Consider the following 25,044-nt stretch of genomic DNA (forward strand, 5'->3'; position numbering starts at 1 on the left):
AATTTCCTGATCATGGGTCGTTATCGTCTTGGGTCTTTTAAAAATATTAAATATTGATTGGCCTGATTTACTCAATAATTACTCCTTTATTATAAATAATAGAAAAAAATGGTTCAGGACTTTTCGACTCAGTTTTACTCCTTCTACCTGCCTACGAGAGATTGTACGGCAATTCTGGGACACCCTGTATATGTATAAACATATATACGTCGAAATAATTTTTTTCTCCATATAGGATGCTGGATTTGCATCACGTATATATGAAGGACCCCAAATATCCCCCTAAATAATTTTAAAATATTGCAAAAAAAATTTAGCCAAGAGTCGAACCTGGAATCTCCGGCTTTCCGGGCCGTCGTCTTTCCTGCTGAAGCCGGAGTCCTAGGTTCAAGAAAAGAAACTCCTCAGCCAGGAGTTGAACCTAGGACTCCGGCTTTAGCAGGAAAGACGACGGCCCGGAAAGCCGGAGATTCCAGGTTCGACTCTTGGCTAAATTTTTTTTGCAATATTTTAAAATTATTTAGGGGGATATTGAACTGAATTTTTTGTTTCATCGACAAGACATTTTTTAAACAAATGAATGAAATAAATTCGGTTGTACGAACCGTTTGCAGGATGTTGTGTAAAAAATGTGTTTGAAAATATATATACACATATATATACGTCGAAATAATTTTTTTCTCCATATAGGATGCTGGATTTGTATCACGTATATATGAAGGACCGTCGCTTTCCTTCCTAGGCCACCGAGGCACTTGGAGTTTGTCTCGCGAGCCGTTGCCTTTCCTGCTAAAGCCGGAGTCCTAGGTTCAAGAAAAGAAACTCCTCAGCCAGGAGTTGAACCTAGGACTCCGGCTTTAGCAGGAAAGGCAACGGCTCGCGAGACAAACTCCAAGTGCCTCGGTGGCCTAGGAAGGAAAGCGACGGTCCTTCATATATACGTGATACAAATCCAGCATCCTATATGGAGAAAAAAATTATTTCGACGTATATATATGTGTATATATATTTTCAAACACATTTTTTACACAACATCCTGCAAACGGTTCGTACAACCGAATTTATTTCATTCATTTGTTTAAAAAATGTCTTGTCGATGAAACAAAAAATTCAGTGGACTTACAAAACAATATTTCCCGCTGATATAATAGCAAAACTGTTTTTCCCAGTGTACAGCTAACGCGTCTCGGTTGAACAATCAGTTCATTTCTCATTTTCATCATTGACTTGTTGTTGTACCATCTCTTCGAGATTCTGCCGATGTGTGTCATCTAGAATTCCGGGTCTACAAGCAGATGCGCAAGTTGTCTCCTCGGTGAAAGTGCGCGCAGATAAAACGAAAGCGTTTGGAAATGTCATACCTTGAGAAATCCGTGTAATCTTTTTATTGCATACTTCGATTTTCCTGAACGAATCACGTAAAAACTGCGCTTCATATCGAGAGGAGAAAACCGATGCCGCATTATTTATGCCGATAATGGAACGAGATCTGTATTTATGAAAATACAAAGTGTAAAGAATGTCCGCTTTTTTCTCTCGAAAAATCTGCAGTTCTCTTCTAGACCTAAATTAAAATAAGTGCGTCTTTATTGTATAATACTTAGTAAATTACTTCATGTATAATAATGTGTTATAGTATTCACCACAAATGGCACGATATCTCGGCAGCTGATACTCGGCCGATTTTTTTTTATTAAGAATTGCAGAGTTGGCAGATCGCAGTGAAGAGAAAAAACCATGGTTCAATATTGTTAACGTCAATGGTAACGTCAAACCTTGCTGCTAATTCACGTGTAATTTGAGAGATGTATCCACTTCTACAGCTACAGTTTATCATTATCCATCTTGATCGTCCACGTGGCTCATTTTCAAGATTAAATTCGCTAGAACGGAAAAACTCTTCTCAAACCATCATCGACGTACCGTGCATTCATTAGCCATATCTTCGTCAAATACGTTGTTGATATATATATTTTATATATATTTTTCGAGCTGTTGCGTTGGTCCTATGCGACGGAACACGAATTTTTGACTTATCCGTGGTTTCACAAAAATGATTCATCTGAAAAAAACAATTTGAAAGATAATAACGAATCAAAACGTGCGTTGGAAAGAGTAATGATGTACACAATAAAATAAATTATACTAGTTATATAAAATAAGTTATACACTATATTCTCTCACAATATGATAAGACAAAATTTATCTCAAAACTTCAGGAAGAAACTGCACGGTATTATGCGGCAGAATTCGCCTGACTTTTTACCATTCATAGAAATATTAATTAAAAAGTTTTCTATTTTATTGTTTTTAAGACAATTTGTTTTAAAAAAGATCAATTTTTGCCGGTCTTTACCAGAAAATACCGGTAGAAACGTGTTTTCATTACTACATGGATATTTTTTATAAAATGTGCAACTCTGTGTGGACCGCTATTGTGCGAGGCACAATTTAGCATTTCTTAATTGTTTATTGTTTTCTTTATCACTCCGCCTCCATCTCCATTGTTCTGAACGGTCAAAAGGGTGAATGTTGTTATAGTGGGGAAGAATTGAAACAAATATTTTTTTTTGCATGACTCAACTAGTCAATATACATTATAACATATAAAGGTCTGATTGTTAGTATTTTGATCATTTTCAGGTCTATATTTTCCCAAAAGTTTCGGAAAACTTTGTCAATATAATCAAAAATAATCAGTTAGGTTAGGTTAGATTAGGTTATCGATGTTTTTTTATATATCAGTCGATTTCTTCCTCTCTTGTGCAACTTCAAAAACCGTATATGAGAGAAGAACGAATCAGAGATCATTGTCGATTTCTTCCTAAACCTCTAAATGACCTCAGGCAACTGTCAAAAAAATTTCTTGTCGTAAAAAATGACTGTTGGAATGCCAGATCTTGAAAAAAAGATATCGTTAAAAGCCTCTTCTTTGAAATACAAAGCAAATTGTTTAGATAAGTCCGCAATGTGTAAAAATAGAGATAATAGAGATCATATATTGTTCACATATTTGTTGAGATAAAAGATTTAAGATGGATAGGTTGATCAAGCTGTCCTTGAAAATCCTAAGTGAGCTAAAATGTTCTCGAAACATCGGTATCAAGAGGCACGGTAGTGCCTCGCACCAAGTTCACGCGCAACGAAATGGCGCTCGAACTGCACGAGCACACTGTGCCTTATATACGCGTAAAAAAGACACTAACGTGGTTCAAACCCGAATAACATTCTCGAATGTTAAGATAAATTGTTTTTCGTCTAGGTATCTCGTTAATATGAAACGCAAGGTACACACTAAGTGCGTCTCAATTTTTGATGGCCACGCGAAACTGATGAGAGTCTTTTAAGAGGATTTTTTTAAATTATATCTTCGGTGCTTCTGATTCAATTATTTTATGTGGCATTACGACGTAATAATTATCCCTCTCGTGTCTCGATAGACAGGAATTAAAATCTCAGGGACTTCTCTCGCCTCACATGTATACGTCACGTGTGCATTCGTCGCGATTACGATTTTAATTTAGCCAAAACGTCATCAGACGCTCTTGAATCTCATTCCGTATTAATCCTCCGTCAAATTGATCGCTTGTGGCCGGATATTAATTTCATTTGCTCTCAAGTCAGGCTGTTTGCTGAGGACATTTTTCGCCACTATCTATGATATAATATCGTTCACACCTTCTTAAGACCGGCCCGGTGGACTCGCGGCCTGAGTGCGAGAGCTGCGAGCAGGAATACCCTATGCACTTCGAAAATTTATTCATCTATCTTATGGTTAAAATCTGTTTTATTTTTGAAAATTATCCTGATCTTTCCTGATTGTGTTGAAAATTGTTCTATAATTGTGTTAGTATTGCGACAACGCTTATTTAAATGCTAATAATAATAGAGGTTATATAAACATTATAAATAAATCTTTGAGCTTCTGTAAGAAGTAATGAATACTGATTAAGATAATCAACAAGAAACTTACTCGAAGATTGATCTTTTCTACATAATATTACATTTTATTTCATTTTTTTTTTGTAAATATGAAGTGTATTCTTGTAGATTTTGCTTCGTGTTGTAATCAAGCTGTAATCTTGATTGAAAGATTATGCAATTTAGTAAGGTATTTGCTCGAGATAGATGAAAATTTGTTTTCCCTTTTTCTTTTACTTTTTGGTAAGGTAAAAATGTTAGAAATTTAATAGAGAATCTTCTGGCTCTAAAGTTTAAAACAATAAGTATGTGTAAATACGGTCAATAAGAGCCATTCGCTGGATGTTTTTTGCGATAATATTCGTGTATATATGTGTACACGTGTATATAAGATATACACGTGTTCACGTGTAAATCTTACACGTGAGTTTTTTAATTGAGAATTTTCAATTCTAAAATTCATATAGGATGCTAATTTTGCATCTCATATATGAGAGACCTTGAATACTCCCCCTAATTAATTTTTAAAATATTGCGAAAAAAACTCCTCAGCCAGGGACTCGAACCTTCGAGAAATCTCCGGGCTTTTCTCGAGCCGTCGCCTTTCCTACTCGGCCACTGAGGCATTTGGAGGTTGTCTCGCAATATTCGTAATTCTATCGAAGAAGATCTGATACTTCTGTAACGCTTTCTTCGCGTTTTTTACTATATACTTCTATAACGCTTTCTTCGTTACAGAAGTATCAGATCTTCTTCGATAGAATTACGAATATTGCGAGACAAACTCCAACAAACTCTTCTGCCTCGGTAGCCGAATAGAAAAGGCGACGGAGAAATTTCAGGTTCGACTCCTGGCTGAGGAGTTTTTTTCGCAATATTTTAAAAATTAATTAGGGGGGTATTCGGGGTCTCTCATATATGAGATGCAAAATTAGCATACTATATGAATTTTAGAATTAAAAATTCTCAATAAAAAACTTACGTATAAGATTTACACGTGAACACGTGTATATCTTATATGCACGTGTACACATATATACACGAATATTACCGCAAAAAACATTTAGCGAATGGCTCTTATTAACCGTATTTACACATACTCAATGTTAGAAATGAAATTATCTAGAAAGAATCAGTAAATTCCTTTCTTTTTTTCTCTCTCACCTCTCTTTATCTTTCCTGTCTGAGTAACGATTAAATATGTGTACCCAATGAGCGAATAGAAAACAAGGTTTGGAAGCTTACGATTTGTCAATCAAAGCGGATGCTCTCCGGAGGGCAGAGCAGTAGGAAGGATAAATAGCTTTGAAATGGTGAGTTTTGTTCAGTTTCATTTTACCGGACAACCTCAACAAGTCAAGTCACTTTTCATTTTGAAAGTTTTTGGCAAGCGGTCGTTTTTATTATGTATGTATATTATTCACTCAATAACTATTGCGAATTTTGCAAAAATGGTATATAACTTTTTGATTCAGATTAATCCAATCTTTTCACAATTCTGTATACTAAATTCGCAATTTTTCTTTTCGAAAAAAATTTTCTTTGTAATTTCTTGTCTACATGTCTTGGAACTTTCCATTGCTTGTCTTTTTCCTTTTTGTCGCATTTGCACGCGTTGCTGTAAAATACATGTTTCGCGCGTATACATCATTTTGTTTATGGATTGTGCGCGATAAGCTCCAGCTCGGCGCAGGGTGGTACAGTAGGGAGCATCATATCGTGCGGCTCCAAGGGAAGTATTTTTCGGAAATTTCTTCTTTGACTGCTTGTACCATCGCGCGTCGTTCTCCTTCGATCTCTGCCAGCAGCCCGAAGAGGACCCGGATCGAAGGAGAGCAGCACGCGCGCAGTAATAGGAGCAACTAGAAAAAAAATTTCCGAGAAATACTTCCCCTAGAGCCGCACGATATGGTGCTTCCTACTGTACACTCTTATTACAGCAGTGAATGCAGAGCTTAGTTTCGGTCAGCCAAAAGTAATCGACTAACGGCCGATCGAAACTAACTGCGAAACTAGTGTTGCGACGACTGCATTTGTCCGTTGCATTTTTGATCTCGTGATTTTGTTGAATAACACAAATTCTAATCTATAAAGCGACAAACTCCGATCGTGTTATACGTAAAGTGACTATATTCGTACTAAGTTTATCGAAACATTTTTTGATTTTTGATTTTCCCGGTTATTTTTTCCGTTCCCGATTTTAGATTAATTTGTCTCGAATTGAATTTCTCTCGTTTCAAGAAAATTTTCAAAGGTCAAGAAGTTAATTTGAGCGCGGAAAAGGAATATATAAAAATTAGCATTTCTGCACTAGGTCATTATTGAGGTCTTTCCGCGAAAGACAAAGAAAAATTTATGACTCTGAAAAATACTAATGATAAAGGTAATATTATAAATGTACAGATTTTTTTTTATTTTTTGGTTTTGTGTAATAACAAAATACGCGTATAAGTGTAATAGTATAAAATATTTTTTTCTCTCTCTTTCTCTTTTTTTGCTTATCAAAAAAGTGGAGTTGTCCTGAAGTGGACGAAATGATGACCACAATCTCAATCTAAGGTGTGTTAGTTTCTGCCTGTTACGTTACTGTTCACAGCTTATATAGCATACTATACACGATTGGATACCACTGCCCCCCACCTAACTTCTCCTTTTGCCCTCTTGCGTTCGATGCAACACTAGGTAAGCGGCGGGCGCGTTTTCACTCGTCGGTCTCATCGAGCTTCAGTCGTCGTGCGGACGTCGTCGCGGTCGTGTCTCCAATTCTCCTGGCGTCTACGTTTACACTTCAAACGTGAACGGGAGAGCGCGCGCGCATACGTACAATACGTTCAACTCGTTTTTTTGTTACATATGCGTACGTGCTGCTCGTTGTGCGTAGAGCAGGACGGATACTACCGCCGCAAGTGACGCAAAACGGATTAGTTCCGGCGTAGGGGAGAGAATTACACGACGAGAAATATCGACGACGACGACGCAACGAACGCCCTCTCAAAAGTTCTGTGCTCCAATTGTGACTCTGTTAAGTGCTACATGTGCGCAAAACAGTGCAATATTCTTTTTCCCATGCTGTTCTCGTCCGTTCTCTCGCGGGAATTCCTTCGAAATCACAATTATGACACGCAAATGACACTAAGCTATTCGGCATAGTATGTCGCGGTATTGTGTAAACAGTACCAAAATTGTTCCTACCGATATTGTCGCGGTATTGCTAAACATCAGTACCTGCCTCATCCGAATGGCTACACATGCCATGTATTCAAATATGAAACACCTATTACGAAAAAATTTCCAAATTTTCGTCCGATATTAGACAGTAAGTAAAACGCTAATTATCTTTCTTTCTCGTTGAGGTTTTATATCATTCGAGTCGCGCAAAGTAACGTACATTTGCCGATTCTTGTTATTCATTTTCTTGTTGTATAGTAATATTTTCGAAAATACCTCTTTCACTTTGGGAAAAAAATGATCACACAGTAAAGCGCGTATTAATCGACATCGTTGAGAACATTTGTTGAAATCTGTCTTCTGAACGAAAAGACGAGAAAATCAATCAATCAAAAAACTTCGCATTCACATTCTCACTTGCGCGTCTTGCTTTGTTCCAAGTTATTGAATTTCACTCAAGAATTGAATAAAATAAAATTAAACATCAACAATAGATGTGTTTAATTTATACTCCGTGAAATTGTTAAAAAATATATATGTGAGTGGGCCGATACGGAGTCAAATACTAGGTGTTGATGTATGAACAAAAATCTTTATTTAAATATGCCAAAAATTAAACATGTAACGATTTTGGTCAATTTTCGAGAAGTCCGAAATATTGTGCGACAACGCATGTTCCGGATTTTCGCAAGACAAAGAAGGGAGAAGAACAAAGCCGAAAACTAGTGCCATCGTGACGATCCAGACGGATAACATTGAGATATGACGGACAACGACGTCGATACAAACAACAGTCGATACAATTGGTCGAAGACTCGAGGACGAACGTAAGTTTCCTCTGATTGCAGAGAGCGAAATATTGTTGTGTGTGTGCGTGTGTGTGTGCGCGCGCGCGCGCGCGTGCGTGCGTGTGTGTATGCGCGCACCTACATGTGCGCGCCCGTGCAAAGTTTAAAATTTTGTTCCTATGTGCTGTGCGCTACTTTCGCGTATGTCGAGATATCGCGAAAACCTCTTAACCTCTTAACTCCGCGCTGACGGACGAGCGCGGGTTGTCGCCCCAGGTTCGTTCCGCAGGAAGCTCTCGAGGACTCAGTGAAATATCACGCAGTGCACTTACCGTGATGTCACATCGTCACGGATTCTCAGTGTTTTTTCTCTCTCAGTGACTGGTGGCAAGTTTATACGCGGGGGAGAGACGTCACATTCGAGAAAAAGTGCCGCTTTGACGATACGTTTTTGTGCACGAAAACGTGTGATTACGTTCACGAAAAAATAAAAAAGAATTGATTTATTTTGCGCGATTTTTATTTCTTTACTAGTGAAGAATGGGAAAGAAAAAATTATTGATTTGTTAATCGTCGACGATAATACGTTTTGTCACTCTTCGCGCGTGTAATATCTTTCAATGACGATTGTCTTAATTGAATGTAAATAAGTTTCTTCTGTAAGTAACTGCATTTAAATTTGCGCGGATGCAAATTAAATTTTTATAAGAACGAAGTTCGAATCGACAACATGTGTTCGTTCTCGAGGTCAGTGCTACGTTGGAATCAGTATCTGCTCCGTTGTAATGATATGTTCTGAGAATACCCGCGTTGTGTCTATAGATCCGTGGGAATCGAAGGAGGTGGTAAAGGCGAGTTCTCGAAGAGGCGTCGCGACGATCTCGCTCCGAAATTGACGTCGTCGAGACACGTGAAACGTATTAAAACGAACGCGTTTGAGTGCGCGTGTGTAAATTATTTTATTTCTATTCAATTAACTCGATTGCGCGAGAGACGACGCTTTTTTTTTTAACGACGCTTAAGAAATTTAGTTCAAAATGTTTCAAATTGAATGTAACGATAAATGACGGTATGTCAGAGAGTTTCAAATTGAATAACGATAAATGACTGTATCAGACGCGAGAATTCACCGCACAAAAACGAGAGTTCTTTTTGCGATTTCGTCGCAAAAAATTTATATCGTCAAAATTCTCATGGTTTTTTTCTCTCTCATTGTTACTCCGAGTGGGAAAACTTCGCGCTAAATTTAACAATCAAAGTAGCAAAGTTTTCGCTAAACTCGAGAATATTGCCGCGAATATATTATTCCGCAGTCAGAATGCTTAATACGATGGATAAAACATGACAAAGCGCGGAAGAGCGTAATTTTGCCGCTGCGGAAGTCTTCATATTACAATGAAGAGCGTCGAACAATGACTGTGATACGATTACTGACATGAAGAACCGAGGAAAAAGAAAAAAGAAAACAAATTTCCTGCGAGCAGCTGAATTTTCCACATTCTTGGAACTGGTAGTTTAACAAAGTGGAAACAAGTGTATGGAAAAAGTTATTTTTAGAGTTTGCGTTTCACATCGACCGTGTTTAGAGTCCGAGATATATCGCAAATTTATGCGAGATGTACGGAGCGTGATCCGAAAATCGTTTGTGCGCGCGCGGTTCATGTGATTAGCGTTTCTTTTTTTTTTTTTCGTTCCGCTGTGCATTATCTTTTGAGAGGTGAAAACCGCGCGCATACGCGGCCTTTCTCTCTCATTCATTATTTGCGTCGATTCTTTGCGTTCTTACGCCAAGTTATGATCACGTTTTTCCACGTTACGTAATAAGTCGTAAGCCGACAATGTGTTGTCGCGTAATCAAATGGCGTTTGTTCCGTCCACAGAAAAAAAAAGAGAGAGAGAATGAGAAAAGAAATGTGGAAAGAGAGAAACACGCACGTGTGTTGTTTCTCGTCACAACGACAGCTTTAGAAATGAAAGAATATCTCAGATACTTAATGCAGCACCTTCGGTAGATAAGATTTTATGTCGCGTGTGTGTGCAAACATTTCCGCTAATGAATACAAAGCTTTTATACGTAAAAAAGTGCGGAGCTTTAGTATTATACCGGCGATAACGCGCGAGAGCGCAACAATTCTGATATTGTTGCTCGCGCGACGTGGCGCAGAGGTGTTCCGCCATTTTTAACGTTAGCGCGCGGGGTATTATCTTAACGAACTCGGCAGTAAATCAACGCGAAACGCGCCGTAAATCCACGCGGGCGAGCCAGTTAGGCAATATACGGAGATTCAGCGCGGATTTACGAGCTACGGTCGTCAATATGAGCAAAAAGAAGAGAAGTGGTCCGCGCGCGCGCGCGGGGGTCGCAGTCTGCGGTTGAGGATTTTCGGTAGCGTTCCAGATAAAAGAGTAAACGGGATGGGACACGGGGGAAGAGAATGGGAGGGAAAAATCGATGAGCCGTTCGGTACGAGACGTGATAAATTTTCCGTGCTACTGGCGGCTGCGGGAAAGTCGTCGAGGAAGCTTTTCGAAAGAAACGACCCGACCACTCGGCGATGTGCACAAAAGGGTCAAACTCTGCGGTGAAAAGAAAAAGAAAGATTGGAAAAGCGAGAGAGAAGACGCGATGTCGCTTGATCCACGAGAATCTAATGGACATGCTCTCGGCCAATGTTTCGGTCATTCCTTCGTTTATTCGCGATCGTTCGGGATTGTTCTTTTTAAAGAAAATGCTTTAAAGAAATAGCGCCGGTACAAAAAAAAAAGCTGAAATTTAATAAAAAAACGCTGGAAATATTTTTTCAAATGAGATTTTTAGAAATAGACCGTGATAAAGATAGAAGAAATAACGTAACGTCGAGCTTTAAACTGAAATAAATTAATTTGCTCTAAAAGGCGCGGCCCATAAAAGTGTCCCGAACCATGTACGTGCTGCCTTAAGGGGAGGTTCTAGTCAAAATCGGAAAAAAAATTTTTTTTTTTTTTTGCTTTATTTTCATCCTTAGGGTCTTGAAAATGTGTAGCCAAAAGGATATTTCCCTATATAATTTATTGAAAGCAGCAGAAATTTCGCTGCAAAGACTGACGAAGAGCGCGTCAAGTCAGCGAACGCGAGTGAGTCAGAGTTGATGAAAAGGGCCAGAATTGAAAAAATTAACGCCCAAGTGCAGCAAAACATGCTCTTCGAGGATGAGGAAGGAACCCTGTATGGTGCTGGAATAGCTGATTATGATGAGAGATCATCTAGATGTAAGTGTCAAAAAACAAACATTACTTACGATTTTTTCTTCCTCAAACTTTAGACGCGTTTTTCTCAAAACAACTTTTTTTTGCGCGCCGCACACGATTCCGCTTCAACGACTTAACCGATTTCGATGTTTGACGGCTCAAATTAAAGCTTATTCAATTTAGGGGGCCTTCAGGAAGCGTTTTTTTTTAAAAATTGTTTATTATTGTTTTTTTAACGTTAAAGCAAAACAAAAAAAACAGGAAAAAGGGTCTTCTTTTTCGTAATGACCGTCAGATCTTTTTAAAAGAGTTTTTTAAAAATCTGGAAATCATAAGGCCCCCCAAATTTCATCTATTTTAAGAATAATTTTGGTTTTTTTGTTTTAGATCACTTGGCAGAACCGTAGAGTGTGCAGCGCACATTGCTTATTGCCGCGCACGGCTTTATTCAGTGAGGGCTGGAGCCGCCATTTTGATTTCTTTGGGGGGGAAAAAATATTATTTATATTTTCAAATATGTACTAATAAATACAATAAAAAGTTTTTTCAAAAAACATTTACGTTTGCTCAAAAAAAAAATCATGAAAATGCGTTAATTTTCGGACCTTTTGACTAGAACCTCCCCTTAAGTGTCCGGAGTGTACGTTGGCACAAAACTTAAGCAGTAGTTTATTCTGTTTCTATATGTGTTAACGATACGTCCTAAAAGCCATAATTGATTTCTAAAGTTTCAAAGGACCGTCAGACCGTGTCTAAACTTAGTTCAACAGGACATACAGTCTCTCGAGTTTGATGTTTTAGATTTTACCGACTTTTGCTATCTTAGGACACGATTTTTTTTTTTTTTGGTGTTATTTCTGTTGGAGTTTGTTACGACATATATATACATATATATGTGAGAATTCTCGGTTCTATCCTTAAAACTATACTCTCATAGAAATTTGTTTGGGATTTATTCGGAAATCAGTTAGAATTTCTAAATATATCTTGGATTCTTAGTGGAAATTCTGTATTGTTTCTAACTAAAAGTGTAATGCTTTGTAACTTTAAAATCTAAAGAAAGATTCTATCTAGAATCCAAGTGGAATTTCTTACTAAAAGAAAACAAGTACTAATGGCATATCGCCTTTGTGGGAAGGGAATTAATTCGAGATTTCACTCAAATTAACCTTTAGATGATTTATTTCGCCGATCGACCGATGAATTCCGGTGAAAAGGACCAGACTTGAAAAAATCCTAAGCGTAATGGTGCACGGAAAAAAAAAAGTTTTCTTATTATATGGTCAGCAAAAAAAAATGGTTGACCTTACGAAATTTTTTGTTTCATCAACAAAATGTTTTGTTGGCAAAACAAAAATTTTACTAAACTTAACAAATGTTTTTTTGCTGGCCATATAGTAACTAATTTCTTGCTATTCTAGCAAATCTTTTTTTTCCGTGTGGAATTTGAAACTCGAGACCTCTATTCGCAGCCCTTACACTCACAATCAGTCCGCGAGACCACTTGTTTCTTAATAAATCGTAATTATTTTTATCTACTAATCTCGAGCTCTATCTTACACATTTCTATTATTATTTATTTAAATTATTATTTTATTAAAATTATTGCAGTGCAATATATCTGCAAAATAAAAATTTTATACACAAAGTTTTTTTGTACTTGATAATACATATTATAAGAACAAAGCGTCTATGTTTCAAACAAAAATTGTTGGAGTTTGCACCAACGTAGCAAAAGATATAGTATCATATTTCATAAAAGATTTATATATTTCTTAAAATATTGGCTTTTTTTAATACTTGATGTAAAAATTGGAATTTCTTTTTTAATTTCACATCAAAATCTCAATTTTTGTCCACTTTAGAATGTATTGTTTCTGTTTAAATTTGCAATGGAAAAACTATTTTTGGAATTTGCATAGAATTTTCAATCGTAATCGTGAAAATGAGACATACCTACTTTAGGCATTCTACTTGAAATCTACACACAGAAAAATGCATACTGTATCAAGTATATAATAAGTTTATATATCCGCAAATATATTATAAGATTTTCGTAAGTATTTAATTTACTCAAAATACAAATTTACTAAGATTTAGAGTGTATTTTGAGTAAATTAAATACTTACAAGAATCTTATAATATATTTGCGGATATATAAACTTATTATATACTTGATACAGTATGCATTTTTCTGTGTGTAAGGTTAATTTGGGGACATGTGAGAAAATTTCTATGCACGTATTTGCGCGTTCAAACATTAACATTTTCACATTTTTATATGCATTACACACAAAATGTATTGCATCTTAATGTGTGTTTACGTATATGTAAATGTGAAATGTAATACGCAAAATATATCAGACTTGTAAAATTGACGATTCTTTTGTTTTTTCTTTCAGAGTGGGAACCGAGCATATAGAACATGTTGACAGCTCAAGGTATTGAATCTCTGTTTTGTCAGAAATTCTGTATATATACATTATTTAAAAAGTAATAACAACGATCTCCTCCTCCTTCCTTCTCTGTTGCAGCTAACTGTACTGTCTGTTTTTTTGTTTTTTTTTTTTGTTTTTTTTTTTTTTTTTTTTTTTTTTTTTTTTTTTTTTTTGTTTTGTTTTACACGAGTTTTCTGTTGAAACTGTCTAACATTTGCAACCTTCTGTGATAAATAATATTTTTCTTCGTAGAAAATAAAACGTTAGAACATGTGCATGAAACATAGAATTATTTGCAAAAGTCAAGCACCACCACCACCACCCCTCACATAATTTGGAGCAACTGACAAATAGCGCGGTTGAAATAAAATTTAAATTAATTTGTACATTATCGAAATATCGAGCCAAGCATTTGCCGAAAGGTTCGATTCGATCGATCTCTCGATGTGATACTTTAGTTCGTTCTCACGTGCTCCGCGTCGCGGGGGGAAGAATTGTGAGATAGGAACGCTTGAAAGAAGAGAGTCAATAACGTCCCATCTGTTCGATACAGACACCGGCTTTAATTCTCGGTATACACACAAGTAACGGGCGGTGGAGTTTCAGCCGCGCATACAGGCGCGCTCAGACCGTGTCGTCATCGAGCAGCAGCTGTTTCCATTCAACCTCGCCCTTCTTAGTTGGCGACTTCCTCTGTAGCACTTTTAATTAACGCGCACACAAGGCACGCTTCCTATTTCATCTTCCTTCTCCCCTCCTCCTCCCCGTTGCTCTCGTTTCTTTCTCTCGCGATGAACGACACGCATGCACACGAGCTCCCGGCTAGTTCGAAACGGTGTTAAGCAACCGGATATCGTACACGTGCGATATCTCACATCGGTGTTTTGCATCCCGTAAGCTTCTTGGAGGAACGCGCTTATCGCATTCAGCGCGTTTAATTGAAGAAAAAAAAAAGATAATTAAAAAATAATTGACAAAACTAAAGTTCGAATAATGCACACATTTTCCGATTATCCTGAATATATTTTCCAAGTTTTGCAAACAAAAGATACGAAAGTCGAAAGATATTTAACACCGTTGTGAATCTATCAGGCTTGTGTCAAAACTCTTGTATTACTCTTGTCGGTATGATGTTTAGGGAGTATTACTGGGATGTTTTATTCAAACCGTGGAAAGACTCGTGGCCACTCAATGCGGTGTCGACACAGTCGGTCAAACAAGAATCGGAAATATATTAGCTAAGTGATGTTACACACAGAGCGGAGAATTGTGTTACACGGCCTTGAGGCGAGCAAATTATTAGCTTGATGCTCAGTGTGTGTGCGCTTGCGTGATGTTACATTACTCGAAGCTCGATCGAGAAAATATGCAAGGCGTTTTAGTCGCAATTGCGATAATTAGCTTTCTCTTGTCGAACTAATTTTACGTCAAAAGAGAATTAAAAAAAACCGATATCACAAATCAAATCATAAATAATCTATGATTCTACTAATAACAACGCCACTCAATGTGCGTGTAATAAAAATACGCGAAAAAAAGCATACAGAACGTTCCTGTGCGAATGAGGGAAATTAGCTAATAAAGACAAATTTTTTAATATAGTTTTTTTTTTTGGTTTCTTTTAGCAAGATCTAAAATTGACTCCATATTTCTCCAGCTTTTTCTCGTTGTTAAATGTTGTTTTGAACGTTTTTGCACCAGCAAGTTTGACAAAGCGTTTTTTTTTTTTATGCTGATGTGACATTATTGTATAACGTAATTAATTGCATGAATGAGTCTGCGAATGTAATCGTTCAGCTTATTTATTAGTCTATTAATTTTCAGGTACTAGTTTTTGCGATCGCTTTTTTTCTCTCTCTTTCCGTATTACTCAGATTAAATCCTGATTTCTCGTCGTTATCGCGAAAAATTTCTGTCAGTTAATAAAATTGAAACTTGTAGAAATTTTAATTGAGAGCGCGCGAGAGAAATTTATTTACATAAACGACGCGCGAGACGAACGTCAAAAGACCTTTTTTCTTTTGTTACACTTCTGTTCTAGTAAATGTTTTTGTAAATAATTACGAAAAATACAGTTTTGATGGGTTACGTGTTAATTTCACTAACAAATTGTTTTGTTATCTATAACACCGAATATACTTCGGATATAAAACGTGATCTATAAAGTCTACATAAATTTCTGATTTTTTACACAAATATCTTATAATTATATATAAAGTTTTTTCAATTGGCGTTACTACTTTATTATTATTATTATTATATATATTGCGTCTTTTTTGTAGAATAGATTTTGTAGATACATTTGTAGTAATATATCACTTCTTTAGTAGAAGAGATTTTGTAGATATTTTGTAGTATATTATAATTATAAAACAATTTCACTCACGATAGCGTTAACGTGATTTTTATACGATAGGTTTTTTGAGGGTTAAATCCTAACTCAACCACTTTCGTCGCTCGAAAATCAATTTCACATTTTTATGATTTCACCAAACTGTAATTAAATTTTTTTCAAAGTACGTCCTAGACCCGAGATTCGAAGCCGGGCATCACCGTCGCTATTCGGGCAACTGGTTTTTACGCGCGAGAGGAACATTCGCAACATTTTTTGTTTCACTTGCGAAACGCATCAATTAAATTATTTACGAAGGCTATGATTGTGTGTTACGATTGGCGTGCACTCTCGAGGTGATTGCTGCCGCTCGAGCTGTTTAATTATATGCATTTTGCGCGTGATTACGGCGCTGTTAAGCCGGGGGGAAAGAAAGGGGACATTCTTGTTTTCGCAGTTTGAAACGCCTGCGCAGATTTTCGCCGTCAACTGCGCAGCACGAGACTCTCGAAACGTGTTCTCAACAAAACCAGACTCTAATTGGGTCCGCGCACGATAAATGTCGCTTAGAATCTCCGCAAAGCCTTATTGTGAAAATAAACTTCTTTCTCTCCATTCAGCTATTACTTCTTTTTGTTCTTAAGTCTTTCTGAGTCAAAACAGCTTTTCACAGATTGATGAGCTCTCCGTTTTCTTGTTCATCTTTTTCCGAGTTAGCATCGCAATTTGTTTCATCTGCAAATTTTCAATATCACTCGTAAAAACAAACGATTCAACCTGGTTTTGCTTCAAATGTTTTTCTTTCTTGCGCACAGAGAAACATTTTTTTCCCCGACATGTACCCTTTACATAACTTTTACTACACATTCCGTGTGTGTGTGTGCACGTAACGCCGCTATCATAGATACGAACGAATATAGAATTTATCGATCCATTGGCGTCGCGGAGCGTTTCCATCACCGGCCGAGAACGAATGGCGGCAATTTACAGCGCATTTAAATACAATCGCGGTACACGCGTCCGTCGTTGGAACGGACGACACCAGGTTCGATTATAAATCCGTATTCGCCGCGAGGAATCGAGATCGCCGATTGGAACGGCATTAGCCGACTCGTTGCCGTGTGTGAGATCAAATCGTGGCTTTCGTAAATTTTTTTTTTTTTTTTTCGAAATATTTTTTATCCTCGCCTCAAGATTTATCGTCGGCACGCTTGAGGCCACGACGCAAGCGTCGACCTATCTGTTACAGATAACTACGCGACGAAGTTAAGCAAATAATTGAACTACAAGTTTGTCCACGGTCGTTTCGTGTGTTCTTCTCTCCCCGCGCCGATAATCTCCGTGAGACATTCACCTCGCGCGTACACGCGCGCGCGTTATTGTATCACACCGTCCGCGAGGGTACTTTTGCATTCAGCTTTCGGCGAGTTGCATATATATATATATATATATATATATATACATGTACATATGTAAGCGATTGCACGTCGTTGCGGCAACTCGGAGTCCGGACACGTGCGGAGCGCAAAAAGGGAGCGAAATGAATTCGCGCTCGCCGCGGGATGGGAAGAGGACTCTCTTTTTTTTTTTTTTTTTTTACGTGAGCGACGATAAAATATATTGCCAAACGCGAGAGACCGGAGAGTCAACCGAAAATATCATATACACCTCATATGGCGTCCGCTGACCTATTTGTGAAACTTGCGTTGCCACACACACACACACACACACACATTTTCTGTCCGATTATTACAAAACGAATTGCTCGATCCCGCCCATCCGAGAGCGGCGAATTTTCGAACTTTCTTCTTCGTTTTTCCCGCACGTCGTTATTCGATTTTACTTCTCGAGCAGCGTCTCGATCGCGCTTGTCAACGCGCGCAATTCGACAAATCGAACGCGCGTCGTGCACCTGTTCCCCGCATCTTATCGCGCGTTCCCCGTGGAAAAACAAAGTAGCTGTAACGTGACGAAATCGCGCACGGCGTTTCGAGCGAGCACAAGGAACGCTGTGTGCACGAAGACGTATATCGGTCAGAGCCCCTTTGCGAACGGCTTATCAGACATACGGCGTGTATACAACGATAAAACCAATATGTCCGACGTGTGTGTAACTCGACGTGCGAGTTTTCCGTTGTCCTTTCTCGCGCGCGTTATTTAACAATTGTGAGAATTTTCGAAAATTAATTTTTTCTTAAGAGAAAGCAAGAGAGAGAGAGAGAGAGAGAGACAGAGTTCGCACGTGTTCGAAGCTGCGTTTTCGTAATTTGTTATTACGTGAGGTGTTTTTTTAATTTTTTTACGTCAGTGACGCATGAGGAGATAAACAACTTTGTGATTTAACGTCGGTTTTGCGTTGGTTGCGTAAAAATAAAAACACACTGGAATGCATTAACTGGCGACGAAATATGAGTTTTTATGTCAGTTGTCGTCATTGGAAAATAAATTTGCTTATTTTCTAAAAAGAGAATAATTCATACGCAAAACAGTAGTTTTACGGAATCGTTTGCTCTGCGTCTTTTCTTGATTAATATGTTTACGGAAGTATGGTCGAGTATTTTCGCAACAGCGTGAGCGGAATGGCGAATGATTGGTGGTTCTTTTTCACGTTGCGCCCGACATAAAGAAGATCGCGCTACCGTTGACGTGTCGACGATGCCGTTCATAGGTCGGTCCTTTTATTCAAAGCTAACAATGCTTCTAAGTAGTGTTGATGTGAGGTTGTGGGATATTTCTTTTGTACTTCTTTTCCTCGTTTCCCCATTGAGAAAAACTAGACGATGTCCTGCTGCTAACTGCCGTAGGGACGGTCGTCTCTTATATTTTGCTATCGATTGGGTTTCTTGGCGGAAAGTTTTCGCCTTCTTGCTGATGCTCTTTATCGCGTCGCTTCATTAGCATCGAACGACCTTTTCGTTCCACTTCCACTTCGTTGTCCCGATGAGAGATGTAATTATGACGATTTTGCCCGCCCGAAAGGTTGCCGGACCTCCTCCTCTCCCAATTGCATTCCTCGAGTAAAACAAAACGACGGACACATTTCGGCTTTCGCTTTTCGCGCGAAAAGGTCGACCGCGATAATAAATTCCACGCTTCGATTTTGATCGATTTTTCTCTCCGTCTTTGTTTTTTTTTCTCTTTCTCTCTTTCTCTCTCTCTCTGTCTTAATGTTCAACGATCTGTCGACTTGACGATGTAGAAAATATTATTATTATTATTATTATTGTTATTACCCATGTTTCCCTGCCAAAAAAAGAGCCAGGAGACAGAGTGTGTATAACTTATTATTATTATTATTGTTATTACCCATGTTTCCCTGCCAAAAAAAGAGCCAGGAGACAGAGTGTGTATAACTTATTATTATTATTATTGTTATTACCAAGACGCAATTTTTCTTTAACGCAGTTTTTGAAATTGAACCTCTGTCGAAATAAATGGCTTGGTTGAAAAGTCTCAATTGCTGCTCGTTGAAGTTCGTAAACATTTCTCACTCTCTCGCAGCATGAGTTCTTTTTCTCTTTTTTTTCTCTCTCTCTCTCTCTGTCTCCTCGTCCCAGCACGTAAGTTTTCGTAACACCGAGTGCGACAGGCTCTTCGACAGGTTTCCTTTTGGATTCTTCGTCAAAGGCTTCTTTCACGTCCTTCCCTTCGCACCGTCGCGTTCTGTCTCGTCGCGCGGACGGACTTGCTCGTTGAATACCGTGTTTTATACACGCGGTTTCATAAATTTTTCAGTCACATGTATTCGCGGCGGTCGGGCCTGTGTACAATTAGTGAAAGGAGAACTCGAGGGAGAACATATTTCGACATATTGACTACAAAATGTGTACGGGCGTCGCGCACACCACACGACGAGGGCAGAGAAGGAGAGAAAGAGAGAGAACCTGCGCCTTCATTTCGCCTCTCTCGTCGAGCCGAGCTTCCGCGCCGCCGCTCGCCGCCTTTCATATCGACTTTTACCTGCCGTAAAACCGTATCGCTCGAAACCTCGGTCGGCCGGCCAGCCAGCCAGTCCGGCGCATTACGATCGGCAAAAAGACAACCTTTATACCCCCGGCGTGTTGCGCTCGCTAACCCGCCGTTTCAAACGACGACGCCTCTCGCCGCCGGCGGCCGGCGATTTTATCACACCGCGCGCAGGTCGAACAATAAGGCTGCGCACAATTTGCAGTCTTTTTTTTTTTTTTTTTTGTATTTTTTCTTCAACAAAAGGCAATACACACCTTGGCTTTTTTGTTGAGGATATACATTTGCATTCACGATCGCAAAAGTGCGCTCGCAGTAGCGAGATTATTATTTCTTCTTTTTTACATTGTTTCGAGGTTCCTCGCGGCCATTCGATCTCGCGAGACGTCTCGGAAACGAGGAAAATCAAATAAAAACGCCGCGCGCTTCATTTAAAACAAATATTTCTGTACGAACTCGCGTAGAATCGACAGAGAATCAACATGTGTGTAAAATATAGCGGAAGATCTTTTTGTTTTTTTGTTTTTTTTTTCACTTCAAAACATAAAACCGCGCATCAGCAAAATTGAAGTCGAAAGATAGAAAGCTCTCGCGGTGTGTCACACGCTGCGATATAGCCTGGCGCGAATCGAAAGAAAACCCGTCCGTCGTATATTTCACGAGTGTGCGCTGTTGATTCCACGTGCGTCTTTTTTTTTTTAGATACAGAGAGAGAAACACTCTTTGATTTTCGCGTGAAAAAGTGCGCGATACTTTGGCGATTTTTTCCTCGCTTCTGACGTCATAAAATCCAAGATGGCCGCGCACGGGCGTTCATTTTATCTGCTTTGTGTGTGAGATCGGAAAAAATTCTCGAAGTACAATAAAAAGCGCGCGTCTCGATGCGGGTTCCTCTATATAAGAGGGGGAACGGAAACGAGGACGCGGCGAGTTTGTACATAAACGTGTTCATCCCCGCGTCGTCGGGACGAAAGATCGCGCGCGCGCTTCCATAAGGAGCGATGTCTCTCTTTTTCTCTTTCTCTCTCTCTCTCTCTCTCGGTGAGTCGCCTCCGATGATTGTCTTGACTCATCGTTAGCGAATGTCAGCGGATGACGTCGAGAGCTCCGCTGTCGAGGAGAATGTCGACGGTTGTTGCACGTATCCAGTATTGTGCGATAACGCTTGCACAACACCGATATACATATACTCTGATATTGCGTCGTGTGTGTGTGTGTGTGTCTTTTCCTATCGTTGTCCTAAAACGATTGATTATTATCGAGACGTATCTCTATCGCCGCTTCTCTTGTACAAACTTGTTATCGAGTCTGGCAAACAGATTAAAAAACTCCACGGTGAATTTCCACTTTTGCATATTGTATCCGCTTGTCGTTTGAGAAAATTGAAGCCCGGACCGAAGATACCGCGCCGAGTGACGTGCAAACAAGTCCGATGTTTTTTTTTTCATGTTTTACATGTATATATATACGTATACAATTTTTTTTGTTTTCTCTTCATCAGGAAGACATTGCACGTGCGTGCGATAGTCACAATCCGCGTTAGACGTGTCCTTGATCGCGAAGGCGCGCGAGCAATAAATAGATTGGCTTATAATTACGTTGTAATTCACCACTGGCGGCGGAAACTTGACGCGCGCGAGCTTCTGTTCAGAAGAAACTGTTTATCTTTCTCAATCACGCTCCGAATTATTGGTTCGAAAAACAATATCGATAAGGGACACAAAAAAATACTAGATACACATACACACGTTGCAAATCGCGAAACAAAAGTTACGTAAAACTCTCACGGCCGCTATATCTAATCCGCAATGCGTAAAAGCCACATTACGTAACACCTTTTATTCTCTGATATTTTTTCCCAGCTGTGTGTGTGTGTGCGTGTGTTACAGCATCAGCTTTGAAGCGTGAGCACTGGATCTCTTATCGCTACAATTCCGAACCGAATATCGAACGTTGAATTTTTGGTTCGTCTCGAATCTTACATCTCGTAAAAAAAAAAAAAAATCTGAAAAATATATACTTTCAAACTCCTAAAACAACAGTAGTCGGAATCACTTTTACACGACGAAGATCGTACGTTTGTCTACGCCGCGGGAAAAAAAACAAGCACCCGCTAAAAAGACGCGACTAACGTCACGTCGTGTTACGAGATCGTTGCGTGTCTCTCTTTCTCTCTCTCTCTCGTCACTGACACCGCACATTTTTCTTCAACAAATCTGAAGAAGAGCGCGCGATATTATGCCAGAATTGGATACGTGCCCTCTGAAGCCCGTCCGTGTTTCGAAGACGAGAACGGCGGGAAGGAACGACGTGGGACGTCGTCTTCTTTCTGGACCGGCAGAACCAGAAAGATTGGTTGGGCTCCGATCGTCGATTCCCTTCAGACAAAGAGGACAAAGGCCCAGTTCTTGGGCGCAGCCGTCGCGTCTCGAAAGACGCGCGGGACTACTGATGTACGTGCGCACACGACGAGCCCCGTGTGTGTGCGTGACGTGTATAATCCCGCGTGTGTGTGTCGGATACACGCGCGTCCGTGTGTATGCGTGTCTGGCTTCGTCCATGAAATACTTTCACTGGTTTCACGGCCAGCAGACACGTTTACACGATGCTAATAATACACTTCACGGTGCTGCGGTACCATTTACTTGGCTGCCTCGCGGTCGTGCGGATCGAACGAGGAAGAGAGAGAGAGAGCGAGAGAAAGAGAGAAAAAGAGAGACGGACGAAGCAAGATCCGATCTTGATACGAGGTCCTTCGTCCTGTTTCTCCTGCGTTATACGTACTACTGCTGAAGATCGGTCGACGAACTCGGCGAAACGTCATCGATCGCATTGATCACAACCTTGAGCCTTTGACAGTTGAAATAGCAGTTTGCGCGTGTGGTAGTGTGTCATGTTCGCTGTCGCAATAAGAGCGAGTACATCGTTATCGAGGAACCGGTTGACACTTTCCACGGATTGTCGCCGCGTAACGTCGGACAAGCACCAGAAAATCAATGTCGACTAACAACATTACGCACACACGTTGATCGTTAATTAAATGCGATTTAATTAGATTAAATCGATTAAATCGATTCAATTAGATTTTTTGAAATTTTACGTAATATATCTGTTTACATAATTAATCGCTCAGCGTGTCGCAAGCGGAGAGATGAAAGTCGAATCAAACGGTCGCCTGTCGTAAAACACACACTTGCGCCGCGCAAACCGGAAATCGTTAATGTACAGTCTGCGACAAATTTGCAAGAATTAACAATTTTAACATATATTATAAAAACATCAGCGTTTATGAGAAATGTTCGATTATCCCTGACCTATGTCTCCGCGAAACGGTGTAGACGGAGGAAAAAAAACCGCAATGTCCGAAGCGGCATTTGCGTTCTTTCGACTCGCCGAAATAATTGGCGCGTGCAACCAGGAAGAGGAGGGTGACCGCCATTGTTGTCTCACCAGCAGGATGCGTCGACGACACGTTTCTGCCGGCGCATCCGCCGGAAGAGCCTCCTCTTCGTCTTCGATCGAGCCATTCGCTTTCGCGCGAATTGTTTTGCAAACGAAAAAGTTCAGTTGCTTCGAGGATTGACGAATTGCACGCGCCTTTATGCACTTTTCCTACGTGTGTATGTGCGCGCGCGCGCGCGTGTGTGTGTATGTGTGTTCGTTTTCGTTACATATTGTAATCCCAAGTACGTAATATATATTCGATACAATCGCGCATGCGAACGAGAAACGTCGGCACGTAAAAATGTCGAAACAGAAACTATTTTGAAACACGAAGGTTAAGAGGAGGCTCGCGGTTAAAAAAACCCGAGCACGTTTCGCCCGGTATTGCCAGGTTCGCAGGTCTGAACTTTCTTGTACGATTACACGAGGAGAAGCCTCGGCGAAGAACCGCGGCGGCGACGGGAGAGTTTGTAACTTGACGTCAGAAACAAGGCGTCGTTTAAAGTTCGCGAGTTCTCGCAACACAGCCGTTGCAACGTCGAAAGTCGATTAAAGGACGCCGCGCGCAGAAGAGGAGCGTCTCATCGTCGTTTCTGGCCGCAATTTCGAAATCGCCGCGCGGCGATGCAACTCGCGCGGCGAAGAGGAGGAGAAGCAAAGAACTCCGCTTCCCTCGGCGCGGAGAGTTGAAACGAACAAAGAGCCTCTTTGTTCATCGCCGGAAAGGATTCTCAGGTGGACTGCGAGCTCGGGAACCGCGCGCGCTTTCAAGGATTTCTCAAAATCGAAGCCCTCGGCCACAAAGAGTCTTTATTCTTGAGCGCTCTAACGCGTTCGCAAACGAACGCATGACGTAAGAACGTCGTGTGTGTGTGTACGTCCTGTCGCCAACACAAGTAGTTTTTAACTCGAATCTCGAGAGTATAAACGACAACGCGGATAAAATTTATTTATTTTCCGCGAGAGAAAATAAGCGCGTACATGACAAAGTTCAACACGCGCGCGTTTCTCTCGTGTGTTCGAATTAACTGCTGACGCTGATGGAAAGAATCGCTTGCATGTTTTAACAGGAGATGCGTGCGTCTCCTCTTCGTACGGCCCTGGCGAGTGCACAAGAGAGTCGTGGTGATCTTGCACGAAACTCCGTCGTAGGTTTTCGCCTTATCCGCTTGCCTGCCTGCTTGCCTGCCTGCCTTCTCGGTTCGCGGCGCGAGATTTCTGAAAATATCCGCTCCGCTCCTTCTCTCTCCTCGCTCGTCTCGCGCGCGGGTTATATCCGGCCGCTCGCGGCTGAGCAAGCGCATTCGTGATTTCACGCCGATGGTCGTGCTAACGAGCTTTGAGGTATTCACCGACACGTGCTCGGCGGTTTGCTCATTAAATTAGGTAACACAATGAGTGGACGAATACGCGCTTCCACCCCCCGCCGCGCCTCCCACACTCGTGTGTGTTTCCCCTCGGATTTCTTTCTCTACGTTTCCTTTTCTCTCTTTCTCTTTCTTCTGTTCTATCAGTCTCTCTTTCATCCTCCCACCTCGTGGCTACGAAGTTCTGGTGGGGCACACCAAGGATGTGTGTGCAAGGCGCGACTACAACAGCGGGGTCGGGTACCAGACAAGGTCACGGCTACCAAGCGCTGGTTTCTTTCTCTTTCCCTCTCCCCCGTTCTTTTCCTCCATTCGTATTCCTTTCCTCGTTCCTTGCGCGCTCCTCTCCGTCTCTCTCAACATCCTTCCTGACTTGTCCCGTCTTTCTCTTT

The 25,044-nt window shown here is 40.2% G+C and overlaps 1 protein-coding gene across 3 annotated transcripts in view; it reads left to right on the forward strand.

Annotated features, from left to right (window-relative positions):
* The first annotated feature begins 6,623 nt into the window (after window positions 1-6,623).
* LOC109861776 (protein gustavus) overlaps window positions 6,624-25,044 on the forward strand; it is a 41,010-nt gene continuing 22,589 nt past the window's right edge. For 2 of the 3 annotated variants that reach the window (XM_020441580.1, XM_020441592.1), the window contains exons 1-3: window positions 6,624-7,237; window positions 7,739-7,916; window positions 13,508-13,546. In XM_020441580.1, coding sequence (XP_020297169.1) covers window positions 7,852-7,916; window positions 13,508-13,546 — 104 coding nt within the window. In that variant the 5' untranslated portion in view covers window positions 6,624-7,237; window positions 7,739-7,851. Of the gene's footprint in view, window positions 7,238-7,735; window positions 7,917-13,507; window positions 13,547-25,044 lie in introns of all 3 variants that reach the window. The other variant, XM_020441584.1, reaches the window with a different exon arrangement.

This window comes from Pseudomyrmex gracilis, unplaced genomic scaffold, assembly GCF_002006095.1.
Source record: "Pseudomyrmex gracilis isolate BER0280 unplaced genomic scaffold, ASM200609v1 scaffold_9, whole genome shotgun sequence".
In the NCBI taxonomy this organism is placed as follows: domain Eukaryota; kingdom Metazoa; phylum Arthropoda; class Insecta; order Hymenoptera; family Formicidae; genus Pseudomyrmex; species Pseudomyrmex gracilis.